This window comes from Gavialis gangeticus, unplaced genomic scaffold, assembly GCF_001723915.1.
Source record: "Gavialis gangeticus isolate Ggan-Ray unplaced genomic scaffold, GavGan_comp1, whole genome shotgun sequence".
NCBI classification, from domain to species: Eukaryota; Metazoa; Chordata; order Crocodylia; family Gavialidae; genus Gavialis; species Gavialis gangeticus.
The window spans coordinates 99,465,655-99,482,207 of NW_017729022.1; the positions used below are offsets into that span (position 1 = coordinate 99,465,655).

At 42.7% G+C, this 16,553-nt stretch overlaps 1 protein-coding gene across 4 annotated transcripts in view; it reads right to left on the bottom strand.

Annotated features, from left to right (window-relative positions):
* Positions 1–16,553, bottom strand: part of ITPR2 (inositol 1,4,5-trisphosphate receptor type 2) — a 533,709-nt gene that overhangs the window by 330,398 nt on the left and 186,758 nt on the right. For all 4 annotated transcript variants that reach the window (XM_019515702.1, XM_019515703.1, XM_019515701.1 and 1 more), the window contains 9 exons: positions 13,344–13,498; positions 12,121–12,220; positions 11,820–11,980; positions 7,367–7,508; positions 6,538–6,699; positions 5,446–5,618; positions 3,483–3,602; positions 3,206–3,391; positions 2,224–2,475 (listed from right to left, as the gene is read on the bottom strand). In XM_019515702.1, coding sequence (XP_019371247.1) covers positions 2,224–2,475; positions 3,206–3,391; positions 3,483–3,602; positions 5,446–5,618; positions 6,538–6,699; positions 7,367–7,508; positions 11,820–11,980; positions 12,121–12,220; positions 13,344–13,498 — 1,451 coding nt within the window. The remainder of the gene's footprint in view (positions 1–2,223; positions 2,476–3,205; positions 3,392–3,482; positions 3,603–5,445; positions 5,619–6,537; positions 6,700–7,366; positions 7,509–11,819; positions 11,981–12,120; positions 12,221–13,343; positions 13,499–16,553) is intronic.

Sequence of the window (16,553 nt, forward strand, 5' to 3'; positions counted from 1 at the left end):
ACCCCCTTGTCCAAGTTGCTGATGAAGATGTTGAATAGTGCGGGCCTGAGAACCGAGCCCTAGGGGACTACGTCCACCGCAACACCTGCATCCAAAGATTTTGTGACCTTGTCATAGATGGCCACCAGGTTGGTCTGACAGGACCTGCCTCTAATGATAGGTTGCCCCTAAGCATACAGTCTCCTGCTTGCCCCTCGCAGATGTGCACCTAGAAAATTTTCTCAAAAAGTTTCTCTACGACCAAGGTAAGACTAACAGGCCTATAATTTCCAGGGTACTCCTTCCTCCCTTTTTTGAAAATGGGGACGACATTGGCCCTTTTCCAGTCCTCTGGCACCTCCCCAGGGCACCACAAGTGCTGTTCCACCACAAGTAAAGCTGTTCCAGGGGTCCTGCAATGACCTCTGCTAATTCCCTCAGCACTCTAGGGTGGAGGTCGTCAGGACCTGCTGATTTGAACACGTCCAGTCCCACCAGAAGTTCCCTGACTAGGTCCTCTCTGACCGTGGGCCTGGCTGTGCCTCCCCTGGGACCACTGGGGATCCCAGTGTGGGGGGATGACCTGGTCGCTGCTCAGAAAAATGGGGCAAAGAAATTATTAAATAGGTTAGCTTTGTCCACAATAAAGTAGTGGACAGTTCCCATAAAATCAAAGGGACTCCACACATACTTAAAACTAGCACATGTTAAGTACTTTGCTGAACTGAGGCTAAGGCCTCAGTGAATGGCTTTTGGTGCAATGTGTTCCCACAGCACTTGACTTTCAGTTAGATGACTTTAAAACCACAACTAAGGTCTGAGTGTAAAACTAGGATTCAGCTTAGCAAGGGTACAATATTAATCACAATTTAATGGTTTCCAGCTTAGCAGTTGTAAGTAAAGGCCATTCTGTTTTTCCCAGTTTCCCCTATAATAATGCACTTAAAATAAAAATGTTCTTATTAAAAATGAAATGCTTTTAAGTCTCCAGAATGAACAGAAACTAGTGGTTTGTCTTCAACAACAAACCATATTCTCACATGTACACTGTAAGAAGTGGGTGTCCCAGGGCCAGTCTAAACATAGGCCCACCCACTTGTCTCTAAGCACTATGCCTGCCTACCTTGCATGCCATGCCTTGATGATAATGTTTGATAGATCTTAACAAGGCAGGAGGCTGCCCATTTACTTGCCTTGATGCCAAGGGCATTACACACAGCTCCGACCTTCCCTTACCGTGTCCCATGCCTCGCAGACGACATCCGTGGTCTCATACCTGGCCTTGGTCTGTGTGGCATAGCATCTGGCCTGCTTCTCTGGCCTAAACCCCGGCCACTCAATCACTTCGGCTCCCAGCCCTTTACTGCTCCTCAGGCTCCCAGCCCAATTCTACTCAGGGCTCCCAGCCCCCTATCAATTCAGGACTCCAAGCCCTGCCAGTAACTCTGGGCTCCAAGCCTCATTCCCTTTCAGGGCTCCAAGCCCCATACGCCCCACACTGGGCTTCTCAGTACCCCTAAACTTATCCCCTGCCCTATACTGGACCTCAACAATCCCTAATCCATTCACCCCAGGAGCTTCTTGTATAGCTCCCCAAAGGCTCAGGGCCTCAACCCCCTGGATCCTCACTCCTGGTGCAGCCTCAGAGCTTGTGGTGAGTCTGGGCGCTGCCCCAGGTCCCTTCCTGACCTGGGGTCCTACCTCAGAGCTCACCATGAGTCTAGGCTCTTGCTTTGTTGTTTGGGGTGTGCTCCCCTAGCCTTTCCCCTCCACAGGGTCACCCACAAGACAGTGGGGGCTGAGGCTTTCTGGCACTCTGTACTCGCCCTTCATTTAGGAGGCACCAGGTGTGACAGTTCCTGGATACTGCCCTGCCACAAGCAGCCCCACCACACCATCCAACCCCAGCAGGGTGTAGTTTTAGGTCATGCCCCAGGACCAGGAGCCTCCATCCATCCCCATAGCTCCTGCCCTTACCTCCAAGGTGTCACAAGCAGCAGCCCTAGCTGGGTTGTTGTTTTCCCAGCTGCTAGCAGCAGCCCCTGTTCCCAATCAAGCAGTTGTGCCTAATTGGGATTGCAGCCAACTGAAGGCTGCCTTGCTGCTGTTCAGGCCCCTGCAAATAACAGAGCATTCCTATGCTCTGTTACATGCACCACATTAAAATAAACAGCCTCTAACAGTTTTACTTGACACAAATTTGATCCACTTAAAATACATTAGTGATTTTTTTTTTTAACTTACTCGTGGATTGTGATCTTGGTAGGAATTTCTGTCCATAATCTGGCATATTTGACAGGAACTACAGTTTCCTGTGGATCTCTGTCTACATGCATGTGTAGCATAAGACGACAAAAAGAAGCCCGTAGGTCATATGGAAGGCTTTCATCAGACACGCATCGCAGGATCAAATCTACTGACAACTGAGTAGAAATCTGGTTTATGGCTAGGTATTGGCGGTCAAGGCACATTCTTGCGAAGAGGTTTAACTGGTACCTGAAATAAAAAAAATAAAGGTGCAAGTTCAACAGTACATTTGATTTCTCTGGTACCTTGCTCTGTGGCATTCAAAGAATCTAATCTTGTGAGCCTGATCTCTGCCCACCCAATGTAACATACTAGAAATCACACAGTGGCTTCGCTAATGAAGAGGCTACCTTGCCATCACAAACATTAGTATTAGGCTCCTATCCCCAATAATTTCTATACTCAACTCCCACTGGAGTTCAAAGGAACTCAACACAGAATGATGGCAGGATGAAGCCTTTGAACTATTTGTCTTCAGTCCGTTAAAGGTTTTGTTTCATGACCCTGGCTTTGAGTGTCTGGTATCTGCAAGTCTTGATAGTGCTCAGTTCTAATTGCTTCTGGGCATCTGCTCCCAGTACACCTTGTCTACAAGAATACAATGTGGCTGTCACTGCACTAGCCATTGTGTAAACTAAAACACATAACCTGCATGAAAAAGAGAGGAGATGAAACCACAGTATTTCTACACATGGAGAGCTGTCAAAAGGGTGGAAGCTTCAGTGCTTATTTGGAAAACATGGTGTAGATTGTGATCCTTCATACAAAATGTATTTGAAACAAACTTAGCCCCCATTTCTGACCAAACCAAAGGTCCCACACCTTACTCCCATTTAAGAGAGTGGCAGATGGCTTTAATAAGAATCACATCAGATTCTCCATCTAATATAGTATCATCTTCCTTCTAAAAATGGAATACCTGTAATAAGTAAGAACTTCCAAATCAGCTTTTGTGCCTTCCTTAGCCTCCTGAGCAAGATGTCTGATAGCTTTGCCATGAGGTTCTTTGTTGCTGTCAATCCAATACAACCAAACTTCTTCCTCGTCAATATCATCGGGGATGACTGAACATTCCAAGGGATTGTCTATCTGCGCTGAAACCAGCCTTCAAATAAATAATGCATACTGTAGCTGCCAATACATGTAGCAATAGAGGCAATGCAGTAATAAAAAGTGTCTTGGTGGTAGATGCTTACTTGGTTTGAATGAGAATGTCAGCATTTCCCGGACTCAGCATAAACTTGCAGATGAGCTCCTGAGTTACTGGTATTGCAGTTGTGTTAGAAACACATAGGTCTGATAGATAATCCAAGAACCTAGATAGGGGGAAACAGCAAATACAACAAAATGCAGGACAAACCATTACACAGATCACAACAGAAATAAATTTCTCCATATGAAGCTTTCCCTAAAAATATGAAACTCTCCACCACTGCTAGGACCTGGGTCCATTAGTATGAAGCCACTGGCTGCCTCAAACTTTCTACCCAGTATAGAAAGACAAAATCAACACTCTGTTAGCATGGGTCACACTTCCTCTCCAAAAAGCTCTCTGAATTGTAGAATGTAAGTTCACAAATATAAGAAAATATCTTATATTCAGGAGCCAGTTCATTCACCACTTAAACAGCGAGTTGTATGGTAGCAGGTAAGTCAGTTCTCTGGTAGCAAGTAATTAACGATGCTCAGGAACGGCATACAATATTTTTACTAAAGAAGCTGCCAAATATGATTGTAAATGCTGCAGAAATCGAAACAGGCCAAAGAGAATTACTTGGGCTTTGGGAGAAGTTGCCTAGCAAGAGCTGATGTTGAAGTAGGTTTCCTTTTTCATAACTCATTTGTGTTTTAGGGTCTACTATTGCAATTCTTACTCATGGAAGTAAGAAGTGCCACAGAAGCCTATGAGTAAATCCTATATGCCCAAGCCCTTAACTAGGTGATTCCAAAGTGTATTCTTTGATTGCAAAGTGTATCCTTCCAATGTGAATTATTCTGGCACCCTGGCTTAAAGATGGGTGCCATTTTTGCATAAAACCAATACATTTACTCATTCATGCAACAAGATAAAGATCTCTACTCTTACAAAAAAGTTCCATGATATAATGAATTTAAAAAGTAAACAAGCCCCTTAATACTTCCCCCGCCCCTCTCCCTTTCAATTCCAGGATGGGAATCTGGTGAGTATCAATGTGGTCTCCTTCCCCAAAACTGGCCAACCCCCAACACAGCTTGGTTTGGGAGGTATGATAAGATCACAGCTTGAGGTGACATGACTGCACACTTGAGCAGAATAACAAAATCAGTAGAAAGAGAAAGCCTCCAGGAAAATTATAAATCCCTTCCATAAAAATGATATCCACAATTACCAAAGGCATAAATTGGCTCTCACCATATTAAATTTCTTATATTTACCAAAAAAATTGAGATTTCTTTTCATTAAGCACTCCATTCATCCATTTTATCTTCCAACTAGAATTAGTCAGAAATTTTCCAGCAAAATTTCATTTGAAAATACTTGTCAGTTGAGCCCTATTTTGTTGGACATATCCTCAGTTTGACAGGCTTCTGCCAAATCCCAAACAGTGTACCAAAACTTGAGCAGATTCTTGGCCCAGATTTGGGTACCTTGAAAGTTCAGCATCCCTGGGGCAGTCTGATGGTGAGCTGAGGACCTTGGAAGTACTGGACACCAAGGGACCCTGGCACCCCCTGCAACTGCTTAGTAAACTTATGGCATTCTTGCCAATGTCACTGCTTCCCCAAGTAGTAAAACTAAGATTAATAATAGTTTCACTGAGCAGCTATAGAGTCCAGAGAACTTCCAGCTTGTAGGAAATTTAAAAACATTTTTTTATTTCAGTCAGATTCTAACAAAAAGCAGTTTTTAAATAAATGAAATTTTCTTATGAACTGGAAACGCTGTTTTCCAACCAGTCACATTTTGGCAAGTGGAAATAGTCAAATTCTAGACTTGCAGGTATCTCTGCTCTCTCTTCAGTGTGACTTTATAAACAAAACATCTTTTTGTCTGCCAGGTCCAAGCAAATAATTAACCAGAGCAAAAGACAACAAGATAAACAAAAGGCAGATAACATCTCCCACAGAAATAAAAGGCTACCAATACACAAGAAGAAAGTTCTGCAGACTACTTCAAACCTTGGCTCTCGATTCCTCCTGAGTAAACTAACAAATGTCTCTATTTCCTTTGCCGTGATGTGTTTCTCTAGTAGCTTTCTGTTGTTGTGTAACAAAGCTGTGATGGTGTCTTCTGCCAGAATATCATAGCCAATCTGGGACTGCATGACACAGAAGTTCTTAGCAATATATTCCTGAAAAACAAAAAGCCCCAGGATGATCTGTTAAACAGTGTGAAAGAAACAATGCTTGTTTTAGGATCAGGGATATCTTTGTTAATTAACAATCAAACTAACTCTCAAAACCTTTCCAGTGGCATGCACTAAAGGGAATCTAGACTGTAGGGGTGATGGTAATCCAAGAAAAAAAAACTTAATTGTCCAGGGACTGTCAACACTTCTACCAAAAATAATGGAAGACTTGGAACATATTTTGAAGGAACATTCTTCATATTTTTAGGAACTGAAATATTTTGCACAGCTTTAGAAAGCAACTAAAAATGTCCAAGATACTGATAGTCATTTCAACCCCTTCTCTTTTGTCCATCCACACCTACAGAGGCAGCAATTTATTTCCTTCTGTGGCTTGTAAAAGCATCCACTGTAGTGGTCTGAACTCTCTACTGCTTGCAAACAGCCTCCTATGGTAGCAGGCTGGGCAGGATGATGGAACAAGCCCTGTTTCAAAGACTACTACCACTCCTTGCTCCACAGAATTGCCAGCAAGAGGAATTCAAATGTTAACAGAACCTTCCTTCTCTCTAACATGGAGTACAAGGGCCCCATTTTAATAATGCAGCAGAAGGCCAGGAAGCAGGGGTCCCAGTCGCACATGCAGCTAATGGAGTGATAAGCAGGTAGCGTCCCAGAAAAGTTAAACCTGTAGCACTCAAACCTGATTGCTGATCTCTTGTCAAAGTTCCTCAGCCACAACTTCACTTCTGCTTAGTAAAAGAATTCCTTGTTTTGTAACATGATTTGCTACACATACAGAGCCAAACCCACCCTCTCTCATTAGAGCACCTAAGACTCCAAACATGCTCTGTGTGCAGGATCAGACCCAGAGTACACAATTATGCAATAATCTGAGTAGAAAAAAAATAAGATCACTGACCTGATTTTTCCTATAGTCCTGCTGGGAATGTCTGAGTACCCTGTAACATAGCCTTAACACATATTTGTATGGAGCATATCTCTGGTCACCAAGATCTTCAAGTCTCAGCATTGATCCTTCTCCTCCTTTGTCCTTAAAAGGAGCTTTGAGAATCCCAAATATCTGTTCAGAACCAAGGAGGGTGAGAACAAAGACAAACTGCTGCATGTCTTTAATTAGCCATGCTGGAGGCTATGTACACAGAAAGTCACAGGTGTAATTTAAATCCAGTAAGAAAGAGGGTGCCACTCTTGTTAATGACCTAAAATGGAATATGTTGGGTGGCACTGTCAACCTCAGACATTAAACAACCTGGCATTTTCTCCCCAGCCTGCTGACTGATATCCCCAAGCAAACAATGATCACTGACATCATCATAAATGCCTTCACTGGTACAAAAAGAAAGACATTTTTGGCTCTTATTCCTCATCTTTATCCTTTTTACCATGTTTATTCAAGCACCTTTACAAAGAATATAACGTCTGGTTGATATAAACTGTGACATGCACTCAAGTCAGGGACTAAATTGCAAATCTGTTTCAACTTCACCACCTCTGGTCAAGAATTTGTTCTCAGACAGAGTCATGGGATTCAGTGGAGTTGTATGGATATCACTGAAAATAGAATTTGCCATTTATACATAAAATTTTAATTGCCCCTTCTTTTTTCAGAGAACAAATAGATGAGCCCAGTAATTTCAACCCCATAAGCATGATGTAGCCTACTTAATTACACAAGCAGCTCACTCGTATGTATAAATCTAAAAATACTGCTAATACCCCTAACACACCTGGGCTAAGATATTTTGTTCCCTCATTAACTTCTGCCTTTCTCGGTTTGGCTTGGTGACAACCACATCCAAAACTTCCTGCCCATTATTAGGTATATCAGCAACAAAGAAAATGAGATCTTCCAGCAGCTTGGTTACAAACCTAGAAAGAGAAACAAAATCATAACTCTACCCTTCCATTCTTTGCTGGATTCAATAAAAGAGCAAATCACATTTTAAAATAGGCTTTATTTTGCACAACAGAACTTCAGTCATTGTAAAGCCAAGTTAGACATGTACTTAAGGATTCAAGGCCTTGAGTCAGCAGAGGCTTAAATCCATCACGGAGATGTTTACCAAGGCATTAAATAGCAACAGCAGCAAACAGGGCAGCAAGTTGAGTTGATGAACAGTATTCAGAAATATGAAATGTACACAAGACAAATACACCAGCTGGCTTCAAGGTCCAGTGACAGTAGTAAGATGCTCTCACACTCGGTCTACCTAGGGTTCTCCAGGCAAAAGCTAAACACAAGTCCAATTTAAATTTGATGCACTCAGTGGAGAGAGATGGGAGCATCCTGCTCCAATATGATGCTGCTCCAATACTATCCTGTGATGCTGTGGCTAGTAAAGTGACCAAAACGCTGGCTTGCATCCATAGATGCTTCTCAAGCAAATCCCAGGACGTCATTCTCCCCCTGTACTTGGCCTTGGTGAGACCGCAGCTGGAGTACTGCGTCCAATTTTGGGCTCCACAATTCAAAAAGGATGTGGAGAAGCTTGAGAGAGTCCAGAGAAGAGCCACGCGCATGATCAGAGGGCAGGAAAACAGGCCTTACGACGACAGGCTGAGCGCCATGGGGCTCTTTAGCCTAAAAAAGCACAGGCTCAGGGGTGATCTGATGGCCACCTATAAGTTTATCGGGGTGACCACCAGGATCTGGGGGAACGTTTGTTCACCAGAGCACCCCAAGGGATGACGAGGTCGAACAGTCATAAACTACTGCAAGACCGTTTCAGGCTGGACATAAGGAAGAATTTCTTTACTGTCCGAGCCCCCAGGGTCTGGAACAGCCTGCCATCAGAGGTGGTTCAAGCACCTACATTGAACACCTTCAAGAGCAAATTGGATGCTTATCTTGCTGGGATCCTATGACCCCAGCTGACTTCCTGCCCTTTGGGCAGGGGGCTGGACTCGATGATCTTCCGAGGTCCCTTCCAACCCTAATGTCTATGAAATACCAGCATTGATCAAAAGAAGCATTGAAAATGGATTTGAAAAAGGCAGTCTGTCTTGCTGTCCGTACTAGGCTGAATGAGCTTTAGTGAGAACTAGGATGTGCTCTAATAAAGAATGTCTCTGCTGCTACCAAAGGATGGCTCTCATTCCTGGGAGAAGCAAACAAATAATATCATGACATTGCACCTGCAACTCTGAAATCAAAATGGCCACTGTACTCACTTTAAGGAACATCTTTGAGAAGAACCAGCAGTTTTCCTGCAGAACCTCTACAAAGCCACAAGCTCTTACCCTAGAACTAATGAATAAACCAGGGAAAACAAAGGGTGGGGGAAAGCTGTCAGCACACAGAAGGCCAGATTTTGTTCAGTGGCTGCATCTACATGAGCAGCGGACTGAGCAGTTTTTACTGAGCAGTCATTTAGTCATTTACTTATGCAAGTACTAAATGATTGCACAGTAACCAGCGTTATTCTTCAGTACCATCCCCGCATGATTTTTCCTGATGCTACAGCACAGTAACAACGAGCTCGTTACCACTGTGCAATAATGTCACATTACAGTTAGCATCCAGCAATGCCACTGCATGGTAGTAACCAGCTACTGCGCAGTAACGCCTCATGTGGTTGTACCCAGTAAAGCCTATTTAACCTCATTGACCTCAAGAGGGGTCATGAATTTGGCCAGGATCCAGTCTGGGCTACAAACTAGTCTGCTACTAGAGTCATATTTGGATCTTTGGTGGAGAGTTTCAAAGCCAACTAAGGAATTCTGGCACACAACTGTCATTAATAAAAATAGCAACAGTGTGGCTAACCTACTGATCAACACAAAATCACAGCCCATGTGTAGCTATGATTGAGTAGAGCAAGACTCACAACATAAGGGTGCCTTCCAAACAGAAAAAGGTGATGGTGTGGGACTGAGCAACAAGACAAAACTTGTGGGATCACTATACATCTAAGCCAGAACATGGTGGAGTAAGTGGAAATGAAAAACACTATTAAGCTGAATATGAGCCAACAGTGTGTTCTTGTTACAGAAAAAGGGTTAATAGCATAGTGGGCTGTATTAATATAAGTGACACTTGCAAGTCAAGGGAAGGAAGTCCTCCATTCTGTTCAGCACTGATGAAGCCTCACTCGGAATACTGTGTCCAGTTTTGGACCCGATGCTTCAACAAATTAGAAAGAGTCCAACAGAGAGCATGAAAAAATCATTAGGGGGTTGGCAAACATGACTTACAAGGAAAACCAGAAAAACTGTATTTATTTAGTCTGGAGAAGAAAAGAATGAATGGAGATGGAGAAGGGGGTTCATAACAGTCTTCAAGTACTTGTAGGGAGGTTATAAAGAAGATGGAGATAGACTATTCTTTATGGCCACAGGGAACAACATGATGGGCAACGGTCTTAAATTGCACCAAGGAAAATTTGGGTTGAATACTAGGAAGAACTTTCTTACTAGAAGAGTGGTTAAGCATTGGAACTGGTTACCCAGGGAGGCTGTGAAATCTCCATCCTTGGAAGTTTAAGAGTAGGTTAGACAAACACTTTGACAGCATGGTTTAGTTGGATATAATTCTGCCCTCCATCAGGGGGCTGGAGTAGATGGCCTTCTGAGGTCCCTTTCAGCCCTACTTATCTGTGATAATATGATTGTACTGATTTTAAAAAAGCAGGGATACAGAAGTAATGATTAGGTACTGAAACTGCTTTGAAATATTTTCAACATTGTATCATACCAACAGCCTCATTGCTTGATGATTCTGAATCACGACAACACAGCAAAGCTAATAGGAGGACACTTCATTTGGACCATTAGAGCAGTGCACATTAGGATAAATCTTCAATCTACCACCAAACAATCTGTTCCAATTATTATTGACAAAAAAGCTCTTCATCTGATAATCTACAAACATTCAATTTTATTGGCAAAAAAAAATAACATTTTCAGCAAAAAGTCGTGGATGATCCGTAGTAGAATGAAAGTTACAAATTAATAGTATCAGAGATGCTGTCTAATATTCAATTTTACCACAGACAGCTGAAAATAAATAGTAAAGTACATCACCAGCAGTGTGATATATTTGGCTACAACATACAACAAAATCCCTTAATTCATGGGCAGATGAGAAGGGCAGACACTCTAGAACAGCTGCAGTTGAAGCGTGGATGAGTGGGAAGGGCAGATACTTTAACTACAGTAGCAGTATGAAGAAGAAGTGACTAGGGAATTAGGGAAGATAAAAGGAGGGCTGAGAAAAAGAGAGGAGTAGATGTTGGGCCAGCTTCCCAGTTATGCTAAGGCCCCTTTATATTGCTTTAGAAAGGTGAAGGGACCTGAATTACCACTACTCTAAGGTTCCTTTACACTGGCTGTGGCTTAAATGGCCTTACTGCAAATAAGAATCAGGCCCAGAGGATTCAATTATTATACAATTTAAGCAGTTTAGGGTAGAAACTCAAATTATAAATTTACATTTGCCTATTCTTCCTCCTTATCTATGTTCAGTACTTAAAAGGTCCATGTGAGACAAAGAAGCACTATCATGAGGTGGTTCAAGCACCTACTTTGAACGCCTTCAAGAGACATTGAGATGTCTATCTTGCTGGGATCCTCTGACCCCTGCTGACTTCCTGCCCTTGGGCAGGGGGCTGGACTTGTTGACCTTACGAGGTCCCTTCCAGCTCTAATATCTATGAATCTATGCCAATTTTCAAAATGGGGAATCAAGGTACGCTGTGTTTTCACTATAAACTTACTGTGCCTGGCAGTGATACCCTCAAGTAAGCTGTTCTGCTCCACATTGGCAGCCTCCTCAACTGGAAGCTGTATCCAGGCAGCACTTAAGGCAGGCTTACTTAGCATCGTTGACACTTGGGGCAATGCTCACTTCTGGAACTACATGGTCACAGCTACCCTGCTTCTGGTTTAGGAGGAAGCCCTTACTAAACAATGCAGTCCGCTTGAGGGTGCTACTGCTGGGTTTGCTGTGCAGACACAACTTTAGTGACTCATCCAGTGTCTTAGCAGAAGTCAGTGACAGAGACGAAAGTATGAGACCTGAGCTCAAACGCTCACCCCCTACCCACTACCCCCTATCTCACCCAACTACTTACTTGTCCAAATGTAACCCACACATCCATTGCCATAGTATATATTTCCTTTGCATGGTACTGACTGGGAAGGGAGGTGGGTGGAGGGAGGGAAGCACAGAAGATTACTAACCTCCTTTCATTTTGTGTTATTGTTCCATTCTCCAACTTTTTAACAGTTGAAGCTAACACTTTGTTGGCATCATTGGCAAAATCCAAGTCTCTGACCTCAGACAGAGGAACTGAAATAATGGCAAAAGCTTCCTTGTCTTCTTTTGTTTGGCACGTCCCAATCTGCAATATTATTTAAGCACACTTTAATTTGGATAAGCAATTCTCCACCTTCCACTAAGTAGATCACAAGGATGTTAAATCATTGACAGAAAGTTTTAGAAATGAATTTGGTAAATTCATACACGTTCACCAATATTTACCTTCAACATTACAGGTCTCTCTTCATCTGTGTCTATTGGAATGCTAGTGCTGGTCACCCAGGTATTAGTGCATAAGTGCCTCAGTCTCACATAAGAGTTCCTAGAGAAAAACCAAACAAAACAACAAGGCTGGAGAAAGAAGGATGCACTGGTTTTGTGCCAGACATTTTTAGAGACACTAAGAAAGAGATTAATTGAGCCCCAAAGAAAACATTTTATTTATACAGTCTAGTCCAAGTAAAAAGATTTTAATGAATCTCAACCAATATGTTTACCAAAATATAACATGCCAGAAAAGTAAAACTGACAAATAGGGATTCCTAGGCTAATGGTTAGATTTTGCAAGCTCGTGCTAACATGAGTAAATATTTGTATCATCTTACAGCCCTCCACTATTAATCAAGTTCACAAAAAGCAAATACTGGACTTTTAAAAAATATTTCAGTTTAATAACTTGTGATGCAGTCATAAGGTACCACTAAGAAATTAATGCAATCATTTTTTCAGGGAATATTACTTCTACTGTTAAAATCAATTCTCTTTGACAAAGTCTGAATATCTTATGTCATATTCAAAGTCTGAATATTCATACCAGTGAACTGTGCTGGCAAAAAAATGAACACAGAAAATAAACTTTAATGTTGCATCCACATACTTAGGAATCAAATTTTAAATCAACAGACAACAATTTGCCCCAAAGTGACTGCACCATGTGACTTACCTGGACAACTGCAGCTAAGCAATGGTTTAAATTTCAAATATTCACAATTAATCCCCACAGTAAAACATTCAAAAAGCTATTTTTGAATACATTTTAACAAAAATACATTCAAAAAGTTATTGTGATCTGCCATGGAGACAAGCAAAAGTCATTGAATAAATTATTTACTGTGAATGATCTATCACCAGTCTTGTTTTTCCAAGCAGTGTGCTGAGCCCAACTCTGCCCTCAGTTATATTCAGTGCAACATCTGGCCTATTATTTTTATCCTGACAAATTCCCTTTAGGTCTTACTTGTTCTGTCCTTAGAATCATTTTATCCAATCATAGCTGCAGGATCATATTTTATACATCTCTTGTTTATCTGTGAACACTCCTCAATTTTAAATGAAGAATAATACTAGTTCCTATTTGATTGTTCTGTTTACTCACCAGTATATCACTAGAGAGAAGCCTTGTCAGTGCAGCACTACCTTTTTTTATTTTTTTTATTTTGTTTTACCTTGGAACCAGGCAATCAGCTCTCTGAAGAGTGGTGGCATCCAGTTCAAAGAGAGATGCAATGTCATTTCCATGTGGTACAGAGACCAAAGTATACATAATCTTCTCCCCTGCTTGGCGTTTCTTCTTTGAAGCAGGAAGGTCGCCATCTCTCTGCTGATTAGGCACATGGGTTATTTGCTTGCATCAGAACCCATTATAAATTCTCAAATTATTTTGTGGACAAGTAACACACTTGAATATTATTTTTACGTTCCAGCAAGGATGTGCTAGGGCCAGCTTTGGACTGTAACACAAAGGATGCACTTTGCCCCACGGCCATGGGGTCTAGACAATCATTATAACAAGCACAAGTCACAAGCAACTGAGACAACAGTGCTATTTACGTTATTATTATTATTTGACATCAGCAGCTTCAAAAACCTGCTGTTATTGCAGACCCTTCCCTCCCAACAAATGCAGCTACGCAGCTCTAGTTTGCAGACAGCCAACAATAAAAAAAGAATTGCGAGGAAAATCTAGTTTTAGAGAGAAAGAGGGAAAGAGAAAAAATAATCCAAATGCTTTTTTTTAAGAGTTTGTTCTCTTTCCCCCACCAATGGTCATAACCCTGGCACTGGAAGTGAGACTGACCAAGACAGAGCTCCACTCAAACCAACCTGTCACCACAAGGAGTACTGCCATCTGGGCCTATTAAACTTCTCAACATGGACTGACAGACAACATGTTTGAAGCTGGACATTGCCTGGTCCTAAGCATCTCCAACTCCCCTTGTCTGCAGTTGGAACTGAGAGCCACCAAACAAGATGGGGCCCTGGCATTGAAAGGCCAGTTTGACAAGGGTATGTAGGTCCCTCCTGATGCAGCTAGGCACCTACAGAGATTTACACAGACGACACATGGGGGGTTATGGGTGGGACATGTGCCCCCCTGAGACTGGCTGCTGCTGAAGCTGCCGCCAGCTTCTGCAGGTGGTCGCCACTTGCAGCCGCCCCCCGCCCCGCCGCTGACACTGCAGTCTCCACTCACCCACAACAACACCAACACTAGCAGCTGCGGGCGGTCCCCTCTCACCACTCACCGACAATGACGGCTGCAGGCAGTCCCCGATTGCTGCCATGGTGCCCCCCCCCAAGTCTTGGGAGGCACCAGTCATTCATGGAGATTTATAATACACCTAAACAGGATATGTACTTATCTCCCATTAAAAGTCAGTGGGAAGTAGAAGGACTAATCCCATTCAGCGTGTATCTGTATCTTTAGGCACCAGACGGCTAAATTCTCAAAGCTTAACCCTGAAAACCTTTGCTAAAAGAAGTCATCCATATACATGTCTGTAGCACCAATGCAATCTATGGGATTACAGGTATAAGTAAAGTCCACTCCTGTTTTTTTAGACTACAGGGTCAGATCAAAGATTTGCAACCAATTAACAGATTAACAATCCTGGACACATCATGAACTCAATATATATATCAGGGAGAGGGAAAGAGGAGAGCCAATGAGAGGAGAGACAAGAAAAAAAATCAGACACTAGAGAGCTGAAATGCGATTAACATGATTTATAGTATGCCACTGAGCAAGAAATGAATGTATTAAGCAATGCAAAAATGATACTTATTTTGCATTTGTCATTTGATTAGACTTATACAGTAAGAGATAATCAAGGGCAGTGCTTTGATTACTCCTATGGCCCATTGATTAAGCATCACAATTAGAGACAAGTGAACCAGTTCAAATAAAACTAGTTTCCCTTCTAATCTCTGTGCATAGGGCACTTTTCAAATCATTCTTAAGAATACACTTCCCCTGCAAGGCCTGAAAACTAACTCTTCATCCCACTACTTCATCTGAAGGAAAAATACTGCAGCAACAAACAGACCCTGACTTTTCATCGGCTCATCTACTGCTTATTGAATTGTCAGAAAGGGTCATTATATTCAGTGTCTTATACAAAGCCAAGCATGCTCTTGGCCATTAATTATAAAATTAAAATTAAAAAATTCCGCTCCCCCCCACACAGAATATCAGACAAAATCATCCATTCAAAATTGACCTTTCTGTAACATGAAAAGCCTGGATGAGTCTCTCTTCCACCCTGCGTATAGGTTTCAGGCACCTTTTCATTTATGAGCTCCACACAAGACCTGAAATGGCAGTACAAATACACCCCAAGAGATGACATTCTTGTGCTGTTTCTAGCATAACTCAAACCAGAAACCAGCATCAAATGAAAATCTCCTCTCAAGATTTCCAAGCAGAAGTGAACCTAAAGACCAGGGGTGTCAAACCAGTGACCTACAGACTGGATCTAGCCTACAGAGCTGTTCTGTATGACCTGGTGTCTCATGTCATACAAACCTCTTTTGATTTAGCCCAATCATAGATTCACAGAGATTCCTGAGGACTGGAAGAGGGCCAATGTTATACCCATTTTCAAGAAGGGGAGGAGGGAGAACCCAGGTAACTATAACGCAATTAGCCTAACGTCTATCCTAGGGAAAATCCTGGAAAAATCCATTAAGGAGTCTATGTGTGATAGGCTTGCAGAAGGTAGGATTCTGAATGACAGCCAGCATGGCTTAGTGGCGGGCAGGTCTTGTCTAACCAACCTCAACTCCTTTTACAATCAGGTGACTTGCCACCTGGATAAGGGACAAGTGGTAGATATTGTATACCTTGACTTCCAAAAAGCCTTTGATCTGGTATCCCATGATGCTCTCATGAGAATATTGGAAGATAGTGGGCTAATCTGTGAGATGGTTAGATGGGTACAAAGCTAGCTGTGGAGTAGGACCCAGAGGGCACATCCATACATGCAACCGCACGCACATGCAGCAGCTCAAATACAAGTGGTGCAAATTTGCACTGGGGCTTTTTACCTCAGTGCATGTGCCCAAACATGCACTTCGGTGTGGGGCAAATTGTGCCACTTGGCGCAAAATAACCCTGCCTGCCTCCTCCTGGATCTGCAGCCAGGGGGAGCTAGGGCCTAGGGCCAGAACCTGTGTTGTCCCCAGCAGTATAAAAAGCTGCCCTGTCCTGGCCCCAGCAGTACAGAAAGATGCCCTTTCAAGTAAGTCAGGGCTACTTGTTCTCAGGAGCTTCTGGGACCCAGCCATTTGGAAGCTGGGGACACTACCTCTTGTGCCAGCTGGACTGCTGAAGCAGCCCTGAGAGTTCCCTGCACCCTCTACCCACTGCAGCAGTC